At 41.2% G+C, this 22,628-nt stretch overlaps 2 protein-coding genes across 2 annotated transcripts; both read left to right on the top strand.

The window, feature by feature from the left end:
- The first annotated feature begins 8,694 nt into the window (after positions 1–8,694).
- On the top strand, positions 8,695–9,267 carry LOC121448197 (interferon alpha-12-like). Its single transcript, XM_041652006.1, has one exon. The coding sequence runs from the start codon at positions 8,695–8,697 to the stop codon at positions 9,265–9,267; it is 573 nt and encodes a 190-aa protein (XP_041507940.1).
- Positions 9,268–16,740: 7,473 nt separating this feature from the next.
- On the top strand, positions 16,741–17,313 carry LOC121448198 (interferon alpha-12-like). Its single transcript, XM_041652007.1, has one exon. The coding sequence runs from the start codon at positions 16,741–16,743 to the stop codon at positions 17,311–17,313; it is 573 nt and encodes a 190-aa protein (XP_041507941.1).
- Positions 17,314–22,628: the final 5,315 nt, after the last annotated feature.

Raw genomic sequence — 22,628 nt, 5'->3', positions numbered from 1 at the left:
TGTCTCTTGCTTCCTGAAACAAAATCTGTAGGCCATGCTGACTTTTGACACAGAAATCAATGTTCCTCTGCCACCCAAATGTTAAGAAAAAAATATGAGTCACTTGATTTTTATTTTATTTTTAAAATCTATATTTTTGTTAGTATGTGTTTGGTGTAATATACACACATTTCTGTATTTGCATGTCCATGTTCAAATATGTTAAAGACAAATACCAATGCCCAGTTGCTGCCTCAGGCACTGTCTCCCTTGGTTTCAGTACGAGGATCTCTCCCTTAAGTTAGGGATCCCCATTAGAGTCAGATCGATGACCTAGGGTCTCAAGTGACCTGTCTATGTCACCTCCCAATTTTCAGGGTTCCATGTATTGCCACTGTGCCTAAATTTACATGGGTGCTGTGAAACCAACCAGGTACTCTCATGTGTGCTTTAAGAATGTTGATCCCCATTTAAGTACATATTCTCGGTGAATTTCTTTTTCTTATTTACATTAGATGAGCAAATTTCATGTATTTGATGAAAATTTACATGGCAGAAGCAATGAATATTAATTTAGGAGAACTTCTAAGATGGTTTTGTTAGAATGCAACAGGGAAAGTTGACACAAGAATTTTAATGTCTAGTTTCTATTGAGTTCTTTATATATTTTGGAGATCAGACCTTTGTTTGATGTGGGGCTGATGGAGGAAGGTCATTCATTAATAAACAAACTGCCTTGGCCCATTTGATAGGCCGTCCCTTAGGTGGGTGAAGTAGACAGAACAGAATGCCGGAAAGAAGGGAATTGAGGTAGACACCATGCCGCTCCTCTTTGGGGCAGATGTGATGAAGCTCTGGCCCAAGATGGACATAGGTTAGAATCTTCCTGGTAAGCTACACAGATTATTAGAAATGGGCTAGTCGAGATGTGAGAGTTAGCCAAGAACAGGCTAGATATAATGGGCCAGGCAGTGTTTAAATGAATACAATTTGTGTGTTGTTATTTCGGGGCATTAGCTAGTCAGGTGGCTGGGAGCCGGGCAGCAGGAATGCAGCTTGCAGCTCCCACTACACGGGATTGGTGAATATTTTCTCCCATTCAGTAGGATGCCTTTTTGTCTTAATGACACTGTCCTTTACTTTACAGAAGCTTCTTAGTTTCAGGAGGTCCCATTTATTCAATGTTGCTCTTATTGTCTGTGCTACTGGTGTTATATGAAGGAAGTGGTCTCCTGTGCCCATGTGTTGCAGTCTACTTCCCACTTTCTCTTCTGTCAGGTTCAGTGTGTTCAGATTTATATTGAGGTCTTTAATCCATTTGGACTTGACTTTTGTGCATGGTGATAGATATGGATCTATTTTCATTCTTCTACAGGTTGACATCCAGTTATGCCAGCACCATTTTCTGAAGATGCTTTCTTTCTTCCATTGTATAATTTTAGCTCCTTTGTAGAAAATCGGGCGTTTATAGGTTTGTGGGTTAATATCCGGGTCTTTGATTTGATTCCATTGGTCGGCGTCTCTGTTTTTATGCCAATACCAAGCTGTTTTCGTTACTGTAGCTCTGTAATACAGTTTGAAGTCAGGGATGGTAATGCCTCTGGAAGTTCCTTTATTGTATAGGATTGTTTTCGCTATCCTAGGCTTTTGTTTTTCGAAATAAAGTTGATTATTGTTTTCTCAAGGTCTGTGAAAAATTTTGTTGGGATTTTGATGGGGATTGCATTGAATTTATAGATTGCCTTTGGTAGAACTGCCATTTTTACTATGTTAATTCTAACCATCTAAGAGCATGAGAGATACTTCCATTTTCTGGTGTCCTCTTCAATTTCTTTCTTCAAAGCCTTAAAGTTCTTGTCAAATAGATATTTTACTTACTTGGTTAGAGTTACCCCAAGATACTTTATGTTATTTATGGCTATCGTGAAAGGTGAAGTTTCTCTGATTTCCCTCTCTGCCTCTCCATCCTTTGTGTATAAAAGGGCTACTAATTTTTTTGAGTTGATCTTGTATCCTGCCACATTGCTGAAGGTATTTATCAGCTGTAGGAATATTTGGTAGAGTTTTTTTGGCGTCACTGATGTACACTATCTTATCATCTGCAAATAACGAAAGTTTGACTTCTTCCTTTCCAATTCGAATCCCCTTGATCTCCTTATGTTGTTTTATTGCTATTGCTAGAACTTCAAGCACTTTGTTGAAGAGATATGGTAAGAATGGAAAGCGTTGTCTTATTCCTGATTTTAGTAGAATGGCTTTGTGTTTCTCTCCATTTAATTTGATATTAGCTGTTGGATTGCTGTATATTGCTTTTATTACATTTAGATAAGACCCTTGTATCCCTAACCTCTCCAAGACCTATATCATAAAGGGGTGTTGAATTTTGTCAAATGCTTTTACAGCATCTAATGAAATGATCATATGGGTTTTGTTTTTTTATTGAAAAGAAAAAAAAATTTCCACCTCTTCCCAGCCTCCCATTTCCCTCCTCCTCCTCCAGCCCCTCTCCCCCTCCCCCAATTTTCTCCTCCTCTCTCCCCAGTCCGAAGAGCAGTCAGGGTTCCCTGCCCTGTGGTAAGTCCTAGGTTCTCCCCCACTCCATCCAGGTCTAGGAAGGTGAACATCCAAACTGGCTAGGCTCCCACAAAGACAGCACATTAAGTAGGATCAAAACCCCATGCCATTGTCCTTGGCTTCTCATCAGCCCTCATTGTCCACCATGTTCAGAGAGTCCGGTTTTATCCCATGCTTTTTCAGTCATAGTCCAGCTGGCCTTGGTGAGCTCCCAATAGATCAGCCCCACTGTCTCAGTGAGTGGGTGCACCCCTCGTGGTCTTGACTTCCTTGCTCATCTTCTCCCTCCTTCTGCTCCTCATTGGGACCTTGGGAGCTCAGTCCAGTGCTCCAGTGTGGGTCTCTGTCTCTATCTCCATTCATCGCCAGATGAAGGTTCTATGGTAATATGCAAGATATTCATCAGTATGGCTACAGGATAGGATCATTTCAGGTTCCCTATCCTCAGCTGCCCCAGGAACTAACTGGGGACCTCGCCTTGGGAACCTGGGAGCCCCTCTAGGTCCAAGTCTCTTGCCAACCCTAAGATGGCTCCCTTAATTAAGATATGTGCTTCCCTGCTCCCCTATCCAACCCTCCTATATCCCAATCAACCCGTTTCCCCAAGTTCCCCCCATCCTCCCCTTCTCACTTTCCTCTCCCCCTCTCCCCAAACCCCCATCCCGCCTCACCCCCAAGATCCCAGTTTTTTGCCCGGCAATCTTGTCTCCTTCCCATAGCCAGGAGAATAACTATATGTTTCTCGTTGGGTTCACCTTCTTATTTAGCTTCTTTAGGATCACAAATTACAGACTCAGTGACCTTTATTAATGGCTAGAAACCAATTATTTGTGAGTACATCACATGTTCGTCTTTTTGGGTCTGGCTTACCTCACTCAGGATAATATTTTCTATTTCCATCCATTTGCATGCAAAATTCGAGAAGTCATTTTTTTACTGCAGAGTAGTACTCTAATGTGTATATATTCCACACTTCCTTCATCTATTCTTCCATTGAAGGACATCTAGGTTGTTTCCAGTTTGTGGCTATTACAATTAATGTTGCTATGAATATAGTTGAACAAATGCTTTTGTCATATGTTAAGGCATCTCTTGGGTATATTCCCAAGAGTGGTATTGCTGGGTCCAGGAATAGGTTGATCCCGAATTTCCTGAGGAATCGCCACACTGATTTCCAAAGTGGTTGCACAAGTTTGTATTCCCACCAGCAATGGATGAGGGTACCCCTTCCTCCACAGCCTCTCCAGCAAAGGCTATCATTGGTGTTTTTTATTTTAGCCATTCTGACAGGTGTAAGATGATATCTCAAAGTTGTTTTGATTTGCATTTCCCTGATTGCTAAGGAGGTTGAGCATGACCTTAAGTGTCTTTTAGCCTTTTGCCCCTCTTCTGTTGAGAATTCTCTGTTCAGTTCAGTGCCCCATTTTTTAATTGGGTTATTTAGCATTTCAAATTCTAGTTTCTTGAGTTCTTTATATATTTTGGAGATCAGACCTTTATCTGTTGCGGGGTTGGTGAAGATCTTCTCCCAGTCAGTAGGTTGCCTTTTTGACTTAGTGACAGTGTCCTTTGCTTTACAGAAGCTTCTCAGTTTCAGTAGGTCCCATTTATTCAATGTTGCCCTTAATATCTGTGCCGCTAGGGTTATACATAGGAAGCAATCTCCTGTGCCCATATGTTGTAGGGTACTTCCCACTTTCTCTTCTATCAGGTTCAATGTGTTCAGATTGATATTGAGGTCTTTAATCCATTTGGACTTGAGTATTGTGCATGGTGATAGATATGGGTCTATTTTCATTCTTCTACAGGTTGACATCCACTTGTGCCAGCACCATTTGTTGAAGATGCTTTCTTTCTTCCATTGTTTTCTTTTAGCTCCTTTATCGAAAATGAGGTGTTCATAAGTTTGTGGGTTAAAATCCGGGTCTTCTATATGATTCCATTGGTTGACTTCTCTGTTTTTATGCCAGTACCATGCTGTTTTCATTACTGTAGCTCTGTAATAGAGTTTGAAGTTAGGGATGGTAATGCCTCCAGAAGTTCCTTTATTGCATATGATTGTTTTGGCTATCCTGGTTATTTTGTTTTTCCATATAAAGTTGATTATTTTCCTCTCAAGATCTGTGAAGAATTTTGATGGGACCTTGATGGGGATTGCATTGAATCTATAAATTGCCTTTGGTAGAATTGCCATTTTTACTATGTTGATCCTCCCAATTCAAGAGCAAGGGAGATCCTTCCATTTTCTGGTTTCCTCTCCAATTTCTTTCTTCAATGCCTTAAAGTTCTTGTCAAATAGATCTTTTACTTCCTTGGTTAGAGTTACCCCAAGATATTTTATGCCGTTTGTGGCTATCGTGAAAGGTGATGCGTCTCTGATTTCCCTCTCTGCTTCCATATCCTTTGTGTATAAGAGGGCGACTGATTTTTTTGGAGTTGATCTTATATCCTGCCACATTACTAAAGGTGTTTATCAGCTGTAAAAAGTTCTTTGGTGGAGTTTTTGGGGTCGCTTATGTACACTATCATATCATCTGCAAATAACGAAAGTTTAACTTCTTCCTTTCCAATTCGGATCCCTTTGATCCCCTTATGTTGTCTTATTGCTATTGCTAAAACTTCACGCACTATATTGAAGAGGTATGGAGAGAGTGGACAGCCTTGTCGTGTTTCTGATTTTAGTGGGATGGCTTTGAGTTTCTCTCCGTTTAATTTGATGTTAGCTGTCGGCTTGCTGTAAATAGCTTTTATTATATTTAGGTATGACCCTTGTATCCCTAATCTCTCCAAGACTTTTATCATAAAGGAATGTTGAATTTTGTCAAATGCTTTTTCAGCATCTAATGAAACGATCATATGGGTTTTTTCTTTCAGTTTATTTATATGATGGATTACATTGATAGATTTTCGTATGTTGAACCAGCCCTGCATCTCTGGGATGAAGCCTACTTGATCATAATGGATAGAATCTTTATCCGGTGATGGATGGAGATAGAGACAGAGACCCTCATCAGAGCAATGGACTGAGCTCCTAAGGCTCAGTTGAAGAACAGAAGGAGGGAGAAGACGAGCAAAGAAGTTTGGACCACGAGGGGTTGGTCCACCCATTGAGGCAGAGTGCCTGTTCTAATGGGAGCTCATGAAATCCAGCTCTACTTGGACTGTACGAGCATGTGATCAAATGGGACTCTCTGAATGAGGCTGACAATTGGGGGCTGACTGAGAAGCCATTGATAAAGGCACTGGTACTTGTTTCTACTGCATGTACTGGCTTTTTGGGACCCTAGTCTATTTGGATGCACAGCTTCCTAGGCCTGGATATAGGGTGGAGGCCCTTGGACTTCCCACAGGGCAGAGTTCTCTGCCCTCTCTTAAGAGGGAGAGGGAGGGAGGAGGGAGAATGGGGGAGTAGGAGGGGAGCGGGGGGGGAGGAAGTGTAAATTTTTGAAAGGAAAAATAAAAAAATAATAATAAAATAAAAAAATCTCAAATGCCCAAAAAGCATTTAAGGAATTACTCAACATCCTTGATCATCAGGGAAATGCAAATCAAATCAAAACAACTCTGAGATACCATCTTACACCTGCCAGAATAGCTAAAATCAAAAGTAGTATGGTCAGCTTATGTTGGAAAAGATGTGGAGTTGGGGAAAATCTCTCCTCTACTGCTGATAGGAGTGCAAACGTGTACAGCCACTCTGGAAATCAGTATGGCGCTTTCGCAGAAAATTGGGAATCATTCTATCTCAAGACCCAGCAATACCACTTCTGGGCATACACCCAAAGGACACTCAGTATGCCACAAGGACACTTGCTCAACAATGTTAATAGCAGCATTATTCGTAATAACCAGAACCTGGAAACAACCAAGATGTCCCTCAACTGAAGAATAAATAAAGAAAACGTGATACATTTACCCAATGGAGTATTATTCAGGTGAAACAAACAAACAAACAAAAACAAAAAAAAACGATATCATGAACTATGCAGGCAAATGGATAGAACTAGAAAAAAAAATCTGAGTGAGGTAACCCAAACTCAGAAAGAAAACATAGTATGTATTCACTCAGAAGTTGATATTAGATGTAAAGCAGAGGATAACCAGAATACAATCTACAGCTCCTGAAAAGCTAGGTAACAAAGAAGACAATAAGAGAGATTCATTTACCACCCTGTGAAGGGGAATTAGATAAAATATCCTGGGTTAACTGGGGGCATGGGAAAGGGGAGGGCATGGGAGATGAGAACATAAGGAAACAGGGTGGTTGAGGTGGGAGAGGGATGAAAGGGAGATCTTGGTAGAGAGAGCCACTATGGGGTTAGGGAGAAACCTGGTGCTAGGGAAATCCCCAGGAATCCACACGAATGACCCTAGATAAGACTTCTAGAAATAGTGGAGAGGGAGTCTGATGGCCTTCCCCTGTAATCAGACTGGTGAATATCATGACTATCTTCATAGAACCTTCATCCAGCATACAGAGATCCAAATCAAGTCCCAGGCTGAGGTCCAGGAATCCAATCGAGGAGAGGGAGGAGGGAATATATGAGCAAAGGAGGACAAGATTATGAGGGAGAAATCTACAGAGACAGCTGAACCAAGCTCGTGGAAACTCAGGAACTCTGAACTGACAGCTGTGGAGCATCCACGGGACTGACCTAGTCCCTCCACATGTGGGAGACAGTGGTGAATCTTGAACTATCAGTGAGGTACCTTGCAGTACGACAGGATCTATCCTTGGTGAATGAGCTAGCTTATTGGAGCTCAGTTCCTATGGTGGGATGCTATGCTTAGCCTTCGTGCAGGGGCGAGGGGCTTAGTCCTGCCCCAACTTAATGTGCCAGACTTTGTTGGCTTCCCATGGGAGCCCTACCTCTGTTATATGAAGTGGCATTTGGTGACTTATGGGATTTTCATGGTCAACTGGATGGTTTTGCTGATATTTGAGCCATGAAGCGTCTGAAGATGGAGGTAATATTTTTAAGTTTTTACTTTTGTTTGCATCATGTATATGCATGTCTGTCTGCATGTGGGTGGTCACATGAAAGTTGACCCTTTGACAGGAGGTTAAAGGCAGTTTTGAGCTGACTAATGTGGGTGCTGAAATTCATCTGCAAGAGCAGTATGTGCTCTGAACTACTTAACCGTGTCACTAGACAAAGTCAAAAGTAGTCTAGGAAGATAAAAACTCACTCTGTAGTTGAGGGTTTCCCCCAGTTCTGACTATCGTGCTTCCATCTCCTGAGTGGATGACATGTGTGTACCTCTATATCCAATATGATGAACTGAAAAGAAAACACAGGGCTCCATGTGCGTTAGGGAAGAACTTAACCTGAACTACATTACCTGAACTGCATTACGTGAACTACATCTTCAGCTCTGTCAATTACATTTAAGGAATTAAATGTGTATAATAAATAAATCATTATTAAATTCTACTTAAAAATTTACAACATTAATAATATGCAACCATAACGAAGAAAAGAATGCATAATCTTTTATGAATAGGTAGTACCCAGAAAAGACAAACATTATCAGTATATGAATTAATGAGCTAAGAAAATGAAAATGAATGTGAAAAAAATAAATCGTTAACTTACAGAAACATTGAATGAATTGAATTATATCATTGTCAGTATTGTAATTAATTACTTATAAAAATGAATTATAACAAGGACTACCTTATAGTTTATGTAATGTACGGAGAAAATTAAAAGTCAGTCTGTAAATTTAATGGTGAAAATACATTCTAAACTTTTAGCACACTTTTTGAATGAAATTTGAAAGAGTGTTCATTCTTTATATTTGATGAGCAAATTTCATACATTTAATGTATATCAATACCATAAAAGTTAATGAAAATTCATTTAGGAAAAAACTTGTGAAATGGCTTTATTGAGGGTAGTAGGAAAGGTTGACACAATAATGAAAACCAAAATGGTTGAGAAACGATGCTCAGATACAGGCAGAGAATGAATGAAAGTGAAAAGAGAATTGGGAAGTAAGGGGAGGACGTTCAGAAAATAGAAAGTAGTGTTCTTCCCTATTTAAGACACATGCATAAATGATGATCTTCAGAGAACCTAGAGGGGAAGGTTCGAGACCACTCAACCCTAAGGACCAGCAGCATCCACAGTATTCACAATGCCTAGACTCTGTGATTTCCTGATGGCCTTGGTGCTGATGAGCTACTGGTCAACCTGCTCTCTGGGATGTGACCTGCCTCACACTCATAACCTCGGGAACAAAGGAGTCTTGACACTTCTGGCACAAATGAGGAAACTCTCCCCTCTCTCCTGCCTGAAGGATAGAAAGGACTTTGCATTCCCTCTGGAGAAGGTGGATGCCCAGCAGATCCAGAAGACTCAAGCCATCCCTGTCCTGCAGGAGCTGACCCAGCAGATCCTCATCCTCTTCAGCTCAAAGGACTCATCTGCTGCTTGGGAGACAACCCTCCTAGACACATTCTGCACTGGCCTCCACCAGCAGCTCAAGGACCTGCAGGCCTGTCTGATGCAGCAGGTGGGGGTACAGGTACCTCCCCTGAGCCAAGAAGACTCCCTGGTGGCTGTGAGGAAATACTTCCACAGGATCACTGCCTACCTGAGAGAGAAGAAACACAGCCCCTGTGCCTGGGAGGTGGTCAGAGCAGAAGTCTGGAGAGCCCTGTCTTCCTCAGCCAAGTTGCTGGCAAGATTGAGTGAGGAGAAGGAGTAAGTCCTGAGCCAAAGTAGAGAGGACTCTCCTGGACAAGGTCCCTCACCTCACCAAACCTGCTCTCTCAGTGATATCACTCATTTTGATAACCTTCAATCAACCTTCCTGGATGTTTCATCAGTTATGAGCAAGACTGTGTATACTGTTGAGACATTAGCTTCTAGATTCCCTCAGTTATTTGTATTTATTTTTATAAGTATTTATTTAACTATAAAATTTAAGTTATATTAGCATTTTACATTTTATGTAACACAATAAAACATTTTCTCTATATGTAATAAAATTTTCCCGTGCTTTGTAAATTTGTTTCCTGTAAGTCTTATATATTTCAATCCTTTATATATTCTCACTTTTATTTCTTTAAACTAACATTACAGTGCAAAACCCACAAACATTTAGAAGGTACAGGTGTAAATTGCATGGTGCTTAGATATAAGCAGACCTGCACATCATGTAGTAGCATTGTTTCTTTAGCTCTGAAAATCCTGATATCTTATCCTCTAGTAATTTATAATATACAGTATACAACTGTTCTTCTTAGCCAATATGTTGTACAATAGTAAAAAAGAACATATCTTCATGTCTAATTGTCATGGTACATACAATTTTTTAAATTTTGTCTCCTCTTTGGTAATTTCATACACGAATACTGTGTATTTAGATCATATACATACTCTGTTCCCTGCCTGACTCTTCCTAGACCTCCTGTCCACCTTCTTATGCTAACATTATGTCTTGGTTCACTCTGTCATTCTATCATAGCCCAACTAGTGCATCACATGTTTATATAGTACAGGGTAGCACCCACTGGAGAATATGTCATCTACCGTAGGAAACACTGCTGGAGAAAACTGACTCTCCCTCAACAGTCATCGACTGCCAGTGGCTCCTCAGATAGGGATGGGGAATCTCAGCCCCTCCCCTGTCCACGCGGGAGTGGTGACTGCCTTGACCTTGTCTACACTTCTTTTCCCACAGTCACAGTTGCCTTAGCTCGTGAGTACAACAGCGCTGTCGTGTTCTGAAGAAGTTTTCAGCAATCTTCCCCAACCTTTGTCTTTACAATCCTTCTGTCCCTTCTTCTGCAGTGTGCTATGAGTCTAGGTTGGGAAAGGAGGTGTGAAATTAACCTTCCATCTCGGGGTAAGCTCTCACAGTTGATTCTGCCCTGCTGTTTGTTTAAGTATAAATTTCTCTATTAACCACTGTCTCCTGCATAAGAAAGTTTCCTTGAAAAGGGTTAAGTATTTCACTAGCCTAAGGGTATAAATGTTAAGTCTTTAAAAGACTCTCTAATACTGTGACCAAATAATAATAATAATAATAATAATAATAATAATAATAATAATAGGGTTTCTGAGCTCCCTAGCCATGGGTTTTTGGCCAGGTTGACCCATGGGTTTTTGGGCATGAGTTTCCTCTTTTAGCAGGGCAGAGTTCCCATTAATTTGTTGTTCATAATCCATATTCATTCATGCCGCCATTGCACGAATGAGCATAGCTTTCCAGGCCCGTCACTATCTTATCTCACAGGGTGCAAAGCCGAATAAGGTATTTCATGGATTTCTCCCCTTGCAATATGAAAAGCACCTTCCCACTGTGATAGGTAGTCAGCAAAGGGGAAGCTCCAGGGTTGGTATCAGATGGTTTTCTTCATATCCTGTGATCAAAGTGTGTGTGACGCCTTTGCAATAGGATGGGTTTTAGTGTGGCATCTGCATCCAGGTGTGTTATGATGTACTTTAAGTACTTACTCCTCTGCAACCCTCTCCTCTTCCCCCAAACCTTCACCCTGTTCCTCTTTCCAAAAAGGAACCTGCTCTGAATCTATGTCATATAAAAATATATATTTATATGTATATAAATATTTATACAAATGTACTTTTTATAATCCACATATTGATAGAGAACATATGCTAAATATCTTTTCATATTTTTCTGTTACAATTATGTTCTTGATAGCTATTCAGATTCACATAAACATTTTGTTCTGCTTTACATCTTAATCTTCTATAACATAAGTACATCTTGTATTCTCCCCTTACTTTTTCTTATAGCTGATATAGAAACTGACACTCACATACACAGTGTATATAACTTTTAAATATCCTTTCACCTTTTGATGTACATCTAGACTAATTAAATATTTTGTCTGTTGTGAATGCTAACATTCTAAACATTAATATGCATATGGCTCTATTGTAGGTTCACTTTGTTCTCTCTGATATATATATACAGGAGTGGTACATCTGGATCATATAGTAGTTCCATTATTAGCTTACATGAGGAAAATTTATAGTGACACTAATTAACATCCCTACGCCCAAATAAAATCCAATATACTCCTGCGTTTTCACGACACTAGTTTTACTAGATGACAACCATTCTGCTTGGGATGAAGAGAAACATGAATGTACTTTTGATTTGACATTTCCCTGACTGCTAATGATGCTGGACATTTTCTTAATATGCATTGGCATTTTGTACTAGCTCTTTGGAGAACTATCTCTTTATTCACTTGTCTATGAATTAATGGGATTATATATTGTCTTGGCAGTTTAACATTCTTTATCCTTTTTAATATCTGATGCCTGGCCAGATGAACACTAGAAATTCTTTTCCTTCTCCCCTGTTGGCCATATTTTCAGTTAGGCTACTGTTCCTTTATTATGCAGAAGGTTTGAAATTTTATGCTAATTTTGGTCAATTTCCTATTTCTCATTTCTTGTTATTTCCTGGGTTGTTTGAGTCCTTTTCATAAAGTCCTTGCTTGTAGCTACAATGAAAAGCTTTCTCTGTGTCTGTCTTGCCAACTTCAATGTTTCTGCACTTACATGCAGGTCTTTCATCATTTTGATTTGATTGTAGTACAAGGTGGCAGACAGAGATCTGGTTTCATTCTCCCAAACAGGGTTACAGAAGAGACCCCTACCCCCAGTGAGTGCTGTTGGTGATTCAGGTGGACGTAGGTGTGTATTTATTTCTGGGCCAGCTATTCCATTGCACTGACCCTCATATCTCCTTTCGTAACTGTGTCTCTCTTTTGATTGCTGTGACATGGTAGTATGTGCAATCAGGTGTTAGAGCACCCCCACCACTGCACTTTGTGCTTCCGAGTGTATTTGAGGATAGATGGGTTCTGATTCTGAGTGGAACGTTGTTAAACGTTTGTTGAAACCTCATTAAATCTTATGTCACTTTTGAACACGCAGTCATTTTCGTATTATCAGTTCTTATTTCATGACTTTAGGACTTCCCCGAGGGCTATATTGAATGTTACTAATGTTACTGCGTTTGTTTCCCATCTGAGCAGCAAAAGTCACTTCCTCTCTTTTGCTTTTATGACAATTGACATCACATTTTTATTTCCATGCTAAGAAACAAGACTGGCTTTTACTTTCTAGGAAAGTAGAAAAGACCAAAAAGTAGATAAATCAGTAAGTAACTAAATAAATAGTTCACTGTCATGAAATTTGGAATGGATGCGTCTACTTGTGTCATTTTCTTCTCTGACATCATTGAGTAACTGTAAAGAAGAGGCAGAGGGGCAGAATCCCACCAATGAATTAAGAACACCTCAAAAATACAGTAAAGTTAAATGAAAGTTTATATTCAGTTGAAGGATATAAAGTTTTTACTCTCTGGAAGAATTGTCTGACTGATGTGCAGTTTTGAGTTGAATGGAGATGAGGATGTGATCCTTACTATAATCATACTACATAAACATCCGTAGGCTTGGTTCCTAAATAATTGTGATGAAATGCTCAGCCATCAGTGTATCTTGTACACCCATCCAATTATTTCAGACAAATATTTGATGATTAAGTGTGAATCATAAAAATAGTGTTTGTCAGAACAACTAATACTTATCTACTATAAATGAAATTAAGAAAAACTAGAAAATGGTTTAACTATAAGGATAAAACATTTTTTGATGTCATTTTCTGGAGATTCTTGTCACTCTGATCCTGGCAATGTGAGTCAGAAAAAATAAAAGCCCTTCACTTGAACACACTAGAGATAAGAAGAGTAATACTCTAGAATTTATGATTCTGAAAACCAAGCAGAAAGCATATCCACTATGAGAGCTGAAGCCATCAGGATGTGGTGAGCACACTCTCAGGGAGTAGGTTACAAGAGGAAGATGGAGGTCATTGTTTCCCTGTGCAGCTGAGAGTGTGAGCAGACCCTAAGTTACTGAGTGAGTTCCATGATACTTGGAAAATAGCATTACTTTGACATCGGACTCTCTCTCTTTTCACACACACACACACACACACACACACACACACACACACACAGAGAGACAGAGACAGAGACAGAGAGAGACAGAGAGAGACAGAGACAGAGACAGAGAGACAGAGAGAGAGACAGAGAGAAGAGAGAGCCCAAGAAGCACTCAACATTTCAGGATAAGAGTCATTGTTACAGACTGAAGGACACTGTAGACAATAGTGCATAAAGAGTAGACACAGGAGATGTTAACATTAGTTCTTTTTTGATGTTTTGTTTTTTATTTTTCTAAACAGGGTTTCACTGTAGCTTTGGAGCTTGCCATGGAACTAGCTCTTGTAGACCAGGCTGGCCTTAAACTCACAGAGATCCGCCTGCCTCTGCCTCCCGAGTGCTGGGATTAAAGGTGTGCGCCACCACTGCCCAGCCAATATTAGTTCTTAGTTTAAGGGAATATGAAGCCCAATCTCAAGACCTTCAGGAATTTGTTCCTAAGAGAGAAACATTAGTGAAGCTCTGTCAACTGTAATGAGTCACCAAAGCTCATTCCATTCTTTATCCTGAAGAGTCTCAGGGCTATGAAGGCTCTATCCAGTCTCTACACAGTAAGGGAAGCTCTTAGAGCTGAGAGAGCATCATTTCCCATTTAAAGGAAGCAATGAGAACAGTGGGGTGAAGACTAAAGTTAAAACTTTGTTCCCCAAAGAGCAATACTCAGATCTAAAATGAATCTGTTTGCTCTGCTATGCATACATGTATGTATGCACTCTTTCTGTCACAGATGGTTTTCATTGGAAATGATATTTTCCATTTATTATTGGTATGTATGTCTGAGTTTTAGTGGGAAAATTAATATTTTATTTCAAACTTAGTAGCTGAAGCTTTGTGTTTTCTGGTCACAGAGAGAACACACAAACGAATTGCTCCCTACGAAAAGAGGAAGAAAAGCAAGGGCAAACTGGTTTGAAAGTGAAAGCATTTGCAATATTCTTTCTGACTTGTGGGAGCCCAAGCTTGAGCCTGTTCCACCTTGACTAAAGGTCAGATTCTTTCAAAGTTGTTGACAGCAGGTGTGGCCACAACAAGTGCTCCTTGACCTAAGGTGTGGTTAATTAGTGTTTTGAGTATAGGGGTGTATCCTCTCCACCTTGCTATTCCTGCTCCATCAAAGGAGATTGGCAGGAAGTTCCAAGGACTGGCTGCTTGCAGGATAGTTGGTCTATTCCTTTTCTCATGTTAATGAAGTCTGTTCCCTCTCTCCCCTCCCCTTTTGGAGTGAAGTAAATAAGCCTGTGAAAAATAAATGTGGGCGGTTCAGTATCCACTGAACGTCCTTGCAATGCTGTTCTGTGTTTCTGCCTTTGATTTCTCTCATATCTCTGTTCCTTTTGCTTAATAATTCAAATCCTCACGCTCCTACCCTGGAACTTGCAAATTTCGTAGAGTCTGGACTCCGACCCTGACTGCTCTGTCATCTCAAAGGCTTCCATGGATCTTTGGTCACTTGGAAAAGACTTTGACTCCTACTTAACCACATTTGTTTAGAAATAGAGAGCGTGTCATTTAGACATATGATGCTTGTGATTGTTATCAGTGTGATGTAAGAGGTCGTTCTGTATATTTGTTGCTTTTATTGGTTGATGAATACAGCTGTTTTAGCCAATGGCTTAGCAGAGTAAAGCCAGGCAGGAAATCCAAACAGGGATAAAGAGAGTAGGCGAGTCAGAGAGACTCATGTAGCTGCCCAAGAAGCAAGCGGTAACATACCATGCGCTTCATGGTAAAATATAAAATAATAGAAATGGGTTAATTTAAAATGTACGAGTTAGCTAGAAATACACCTAAGCTATTGTCCAAACAGTGTTGCATTTAACATAGTCTCTGTGTGATTATTCGGGTCTCGGCAACCAGGAAACAAATGAGCTGCTTTCGTTTACAAAGGTGTTCATCTACAAAAACAGCTGTCTTCAGGGAGGGCAGGACTTAAATCTTATTTATGATTTTATATATTTCTAGTACCTTTTAATGTGCAATATCTGTTCGATTTTTGTATATTTTTACATAATAGTTCTATTGATAGTTTAGGAATTTCACATTCTTAACACACTCATTTCAGAGTCCTCCCAGGTCTGCTCCTCTATCCTTGGGATTTCCCCTAGCCCCAGAAATAAAGATTTTAAAAGCAGTCCAATGTGTGTTGCTCATAAACTCAGTGGAGCATGGTCAAACTCCTGGTAGGCAGCCCCTTAAATAAAACTGAGTCTTTTCCCACCTGCACATCTGCCAGAAGCCATCAGTTTTGGAGATCTATATTTCAGCATTCTCATAGCAATCTTTAAGAGTTCTCTCTGATGGATTTCTGTCTAAGCTGTTATTTTGAGAGTAGGGGATGAGGGTAGGGGTCATCACAGAAGCCTTCTATCTCCTTCCTTCTCAACTGTGAGTCTGCAGACATCAATACCATAGCAAAAGTAGCTTCCTTTCCTTTTACAGTCAGTGGGAGCACAGATCACGGACGTCCACATTGTCTACTATGGCCATCATATGTCACAGACATATGTTTGTGTGTTTGCCTCTGCATGTGTGTGTTCATGCAGATTGATGCCAGATATCATTGTCCAGTTCCTAACTCACTCACTCCCTGCCTTGTTTTCTGGGACAGGTCCTCTCACTTAAGCTAGGACAAGACATTGCAGGTAGATTGGATGGTCTGGCGCTCTAGGGACCTGTCTGTGTCTCCCCCTGAGTTTCAGGATGAGAGGCATGTGCTTCTGTGCATGGTTTTTCGTCAGTGCTAGGAAACCAATCAGGTCCTCAAGCATGTGCTCCTAGAATGTGGATGACTGAGCCATTCAATGGCTTCTATGTACACTTAGACATGATTTTTTTCATTCTTTACATTAGATGAGGACATTTTATACATTAGAGGTTATGGGTTTGATAAAAGTTAAAGAAATTTCATTTAGAACAGAACTTCTAAAAGGGCTTTGTGGAAAGGAGGAAGAAGAGTTGACGCAATAATGAAAACCAAAATGGTTGAGGGAAAGTGTCCACACAGAGCAGAGAATGAATGAGAGAAAGTGAAAAGAAAATTGGAAAGTAAGGGGAGGGCTTCAGAAAATGGCAAGTAGTGTTCTTCCCTATTTAAGACACAGGCACAAATGATGATCTTCAGAGAACCTAGAGGGGAAGGTTCAGGACCAACAGCCCAGAGGACCAACAGCATCTGCAACATCCACAATGGCCAGACCCTGTGCTTTCCTGATGGCCATGGTACTAATGAGCTACTGGTCAACCTGCTCTCTGGGATGTGACCTACCTCAGACTCATAACCTCAGGAACAAAGGAGCCTTGACACTCCTGGCACAAATGAGGAGACTCTCCCCTCTCTCCTGCCTGAAGGACAGAAAGAACTTTGCATTCCCTCTGGAGAAGGTGGATGCCCAGCAGATCCAGAAGATTCAAGCCATCCCTGTCCTGCATGAGCTGACCCAGCAGGTCCTGATCCTCTTCAGCTCAAAGGACTCATCTGCTGCTTGGGAGACAACCCTCCTAGACACATTCTGCACTGGCCTCCACCAGCAGCTCAAGGACCTGCAGGCCTGTCTGATGCAGCAGGTTGAGGTGCAGGAACCTCCCCTGAGCCAGGAAGACTCCCTGGTGGCTGTGAGGAAATACTTCCACAGGATCACTGCCTACCTGAGAGAGAAGAAACACAGCCCCTGTGCATGGGAGGTGGTCAGAGCAGAAGTCTGGAGAGCCCTGTCTTCCTCAGCTGAGTTGCTGGCAAGATTGAGTGAGGAGAAGGAGTAAGTCCTGAGCCAAAGTAGAGAGGACTCTCCTGGACTAGGACCCTGCACCTCACTGCATAAATTCTCCTTTAAAAACTATTCTTTATTTTAACGTGAATTTAACCAACCAGCTGAGATATTTCAGCAAAACAGAAAATTTTGTCTACATGTAAAGGCGTTTGTTTTTGCATCCATTTGGGTGTTTCTGTGTATTATGTGTGTATTTACTATTTATGTAATTTAAGTTATTTAAGTTAAATATTGCAGTTTTGTATATTCTTTGTACAAATGTAGGAAAGCATTATATGAAATCAAATTATTTTGTTTTCTATTAAATTTTGCTGTATAAAGCACTTTTGATTCATCAATTATGTATCTTTTCAGATTTTCCCAGTCTTTTTACATTGATTCTCTACACCATAAAAATTGTACAAATGGGCAAAGTGTCGAGAAATTGCACAGGATACCTGCGTGCATTTGCATAGTGTTTAGACAAACCCTATATCTCTCCCTCTAATTCTCTCTAGTATATTCTCCTGTTACCTTGTGACTTGGTCCTCTTTGATGTAATGTTCACTAGAGTAATCCTCCCTCTGACCTCCTTTACCTCTGGTACGTTTCATCTACTCTCAACTTCTGTGAGTTTGGCAGTTTGGTGTTCTAAATATGAGTGCGATCATGTGCAGTGATATAAAATAGATCACAGAAAAATAATCAGCCTGCCTGAATACCACAGCAAACATACCAGTAAGAAATCAGGAAATCAACCCTATTCATGATGGTCTCAAGAAATATCCCTTGGAATAAATCCCACCAGGGAAGTGAAATGCCTCTAAAATTAATCCTTCCAAACACCACTGTTCCCTCTCAAATTCTCAAGTTTTTCCCCTCCCCCTGCTCCTTCTCCTCCTCCTCCCTCTTTTCATCTTTCTTCTCCTGAAGCTTCTATTTGAGCATGGACACATAGCAATCTCCTGGAGCTTAGGTAGCCTCTCTTAGGGGTCCCAACCCTGAGGACAATGAATCTCTCTCTCAGCAGCCGCCAGTTGCCGTGGTTCCTCAGCTACAAGTGGGATTTCCTGTGTGTTCCAAGCTGGGATGCTGTCTGGCTTGGTCTTGTTCATTCAGTCTCAGCCACTCTCAGTTCATCTGTGCAGCTCCCGTGCTGGTCCAAGAGCACTGCTTTGCTGTCGTCATGCATGGCCTCTGGATGTTGCAATCCTTCTGCTCCCTTTTCTGCAATGATGCTCAGGGCCAGGAAGTCAGCCCTTTATTTTCTGCTCCGTGACCACTTGTTGGTTTCTGCATTCATTGCCATCTGCTGTAGGAGGCTCCTGTGGTAGGAGTAGTAATCCCGCAGTAACACTCTCTTAGACACGTAGCTGTAATCTGAAATCAGGTATGGTGGCACTACCAATACAGCACTGCTTTTGTTCTTTGGTATCTTCATGGTTCTGGGTGTTTTAAAGGTGATATTCTGGGAGAAACATAATTTGAATTTTGATTTGGAATGTGTGGTGGTTTGAATAGGAACGGAACCCATAGACTCATGTTTGAATGCAGCTTTGTTGGATTGGTGTGGCCTTGTAGAAAGTGTGTCACTGCGGATGTTGGCTTTCAAGTCTTATATGCTCAAGCAAGGCCTAGTGTTGGAGCCCACAATACTATACAGTAAAATCATAGCTTCATAAAGGCAGACCCACAAGTGTTCAACTTACAGGGCACCCCATTTTGCAGAGCTGCGGGAAGACTTGCCTTTTGGAAACGTTGCTATTATATCTGTAAAATCCTTGTGAGGCCATTATTCTCCCTTCAAAATGGGATTAGTTCCCAAAACACCTCAGCAGTGTAACTTCTGCATGGGGCAACGGAATGACCTTTCCATTCCCGCACACCAAGAGGCCTTAGAGCAATAACACACTCTTTGTTCTAACAGTCAAATTTACATAGAGTCAATCCCACAAAATTACTTGCTAACAGACCACATAGAAATTTCTAAAGAAGACAGGCTCTGAACAGGAAGGTAGCATGCCCTGCCCTTACCAGACAGGTCTGGGTCTGGGTGATGTCCAGGTTCAGGGCCATTGAGCAACTTTATCTAAAGGGTTGGAATGCCAGGTATTTCCCTTGGGTGCTGGCTCTTTCCTGGGTGGTGTTGCCTGTTCCAGAGCACTGCTTTGTCAGGTTCTACCTGCCCCTTTTTGTGATCTTGATATGCACATTATCATTGTCTTTGCCTATGGAATTTTCCAACTATGTCTGTAAAATAGAAACCTAATGAAGATACCCTTTATGCCACTCCTCCTCCTCCTTGCTGCTTCTTTGTGCAAAGGATTAAAGAACATGAAACAGTAACATACATGAGTTGACTTATTCCATTTACCCTCAGATCCAATTAGACAGTTTTTCCCTTTCATAGTGAATCTTTCTGGACTCTGAAAGATTTAACGGGCTTAGCCCCATAATAAAACTCGATTGCCTAGTGTGCCTAGTGTGTCTGTGGGTCAAGGTGTAGTATCCTCAGCTCTTTCTGCAGTAGTGTGTCTGCCTGAATGCTGCTGCCATGTTTCCCACCATGATGATAACGGACTATACCTCTGAAACTGTAAGCCAATCCCAATTAAAATTTTTCTTTATAAGAATCTCTGTGGTTGCCGGGCGGTGGTGGCGCAAGCCTTTAATCCCAGCACTTGGGGGGCAGAGGCAGGCGGATCTCTGTGAGTTCGAGACCAGCCTGGTCTACAAGAGCTAGTTCCAGTACAGACTCCAAAACCACAGAGAAACCCTGTCTCGAAAAAGAAAAAAAAAAAGAATCTCTGTGGTCATGACGTCTCTTCACAGCAATAGAAGCCATGTGTTTATGCTTTAACAAATAAAGCTTGCCTGAAGATCAGAGTAGGGAGCTACCCATGCTAGTTAGCCACAGAGGCCAGGCAGTGATGGCACACATTTTTAATCTCAGCCCTCAGGAGACAGAGGCAGATGGATTTCTGTAAGTTTAGGACCACTCTGGGCTACGCGAGATTGAATCAGTCTAAAAGAGAAACAGAGCTAAGTGGTGGTGACTCACACCTTTAATCCCAGCACCATGGAGGTGTAGACAGGAAGGGATATGGCTGAGTGGAGAAAGAAATATAAGGGAGGAAACAGGGGCTCAGGGCATTAAGTCTGAGGTTCATAGAGACAACATTCAGTCTGAGGATTCCTGGAGACAGGATGGCCCATTTGGTCTGAGGATTCAGTGGAAGAAAGTACTAGTGGCCGACTGCTCTGCTTCTCTGATCTTTCAGCATTTACCCCTATGTCTACAACTTGGGGGTTTTTATTAATAAGACCAATTAGAATTCAAGCTACAAAATCCTAACTAAGACAGATTGAATTGAACAGGAAGATTCATTGGAAATATAGTCACTTTCATAACATCGTTGTATTTAATTGACACAGATTTTTCCACTGAATTTTAGTAGCTGATATTACTACTGCTATCTCACTTGGATGATTCGCCAGCTCCATTCCTCAGCTTTCATTTCCAATGACATCATAGTTTTTGGTTCATTGCCGCAAGCCAACGTCAGGGTTTTCTTTCCAGGAGAGTAGAAAAGAGAAAGAAAGAAGATTTGGGGACTTCTACCATCAAACCAACACCCTGAGAAAAGCTAATGGAAAAGAATAGACAGTTAAAGCATTGAAAGTCTATGCTGTCTGTCACAATTGCCTGTGTTCTGATTCAGCCATAGCATGGCTGACACTTTCAGGGACTAGAGCCCTGCATGCGAGAACAAGCCCTCAGGCAGAGGTGGTTAATGGCCCTGGAGCGTTTAAAGGGCCCCATGTGACCCATGTGAGGCATAGTTGCATCATCTACATATGACGCAGCTGCATGAGCCCTAGCATGCATGTGTGAGCTCCATCATCTGCGTATGACATAATCACGCCATCCCCCTGCGCACATACGCTAGGCAGCCTTTAAAAGCTGGACATGCCATCTTCAGCCCCCCCTTTGTCTCTGTCTCTGTCTCTCTCTCAGGCCTGCACACACACACCCCAATAAACTTCTAAGCGGGTTTGTTGTGTGTTCCGTGTTTCCTTCTCATCCGTGCCAGGTAATTACAATGAGACACATTGGAACTGAAGATCAATTGCTAAAATCAATACTCAATAAGGAACTGATGTCTTATAATTACTTCATATAGAGATCATTGACCTAGACCAAAACTGAAAGTGGAAGTCTATATAAGCATATGCATTATAAACAATGCACTGCTTAATAGCAGCACATACTATATATAATATTGTACATATGTGTGCACACAGCTTTCTTTCTGATACACTCCCAGTACCTTGCTCTCCCAAACCCCATTATTCAGCCTCATAGCCCTGGTTTCCTGCTCCCTGATGTGGAAAGCCCCAGTGTGTGCTCCTCATTCTGTCCTCATTAGCCAACTCTGTTCACTATACAACTGATATCTCTTATGTCTGGATTTCTGTCGCTTAATTTTTTCCTGGAAACACATAACCACAACTGAAAACAAAAGCTAAGCAACTCAAGGATTTGAGAAGCTCTCATGTGAAAGAATTTGGAACTGAGAGAATATTCTTCTAATGACCTAATGCCTATGAAGAGGGGAAGGAGGGAATCAGAAAAGAAACAATCTGCAAAGCTGGCAAACATTTAGAGAGGAAGAGAGTCCCTTGTAGCCATCACTTTCAAAAAAGAAAGCAATCAACTCTGGCATGGTCTCTGAAGACATGTTTCCTAGAGGATTTTTCTCCACAGTCAAAACGGGATTTGCCAAAAGAACTGACTTCAGTTTGAAAGACTCAATTCCCTTCACTTCTTATCCGAGGGAGGGAGCATCATCCCAGGTCCACACAGGTCATGTCTTCTGGAAAATGGACAGCTCAACGTGCACAAAATGGTTACTAAGAGTTGTTTATCCCTCTAACCTTCTGCAGAGGAAGACCAGCCCTCTCACATGCTCCAGCAGGTTATAAATGGGGTAGATGTTAGGATAGCGACACTACCAATACAGCATGCTTTATTCTTTGGTATCTTCGTGGTTCCATGTGCTTTAAAAGTGATATTCTGGGAGAAACATAATTTAAATTTTGATTCAGATTGTATGGTGGTTTGAATAGGAACGGTACCCACAGACTGATGTGTTTGAATGCTTGACCTGTAGGGAGTGGCATTATTAGGAGGTGTGGCCTTGTCGGAGTATGTGTGGTCTTGTTGTAGGAAGTGTGTCACTGTGAATATTGGCTTTGAGGTACTATATACTCAAGCGTGGCCTAGTGTGGCAGTCCCCTTCTGCTGCCTGTGGATCAAGGTGTAGA

This window comes from Microtus oregoni, unplaced genomic scaffold, assembly GCF_018167655.1.
Source record: "Microtus oregoni isolate MIOR12 unplaced genomic scaffold, Mior012 000005F_ref0000423, whole genome shotgun sequence".
NCBI lineage: Eukaryota > Metazoa > Chordata > Mammalia > Rodentia > Cricetidae > Microtus > Microtus oregoni.
Note: the sequence above shows the minus strand (reverse complement) of the source record. Positions and strands in the feature narration are given on the sequence as shown.

Coding starts and splice junctions, on each gene's coding strand:
- LOC121448197 (XM_041652006.1), top strand. CDS start 8,695: ATGCCTAGACTCTGTGATTTCCTGATGGCCTTGGTGCTGATGAGCTAC.
- LOC121448198 (XM_041652007.1), top strand. CDS start 16,741: ATGGCCAGACCCTGTGCTTTCCTGATGGCCATGGTACTAATGAGCTAC.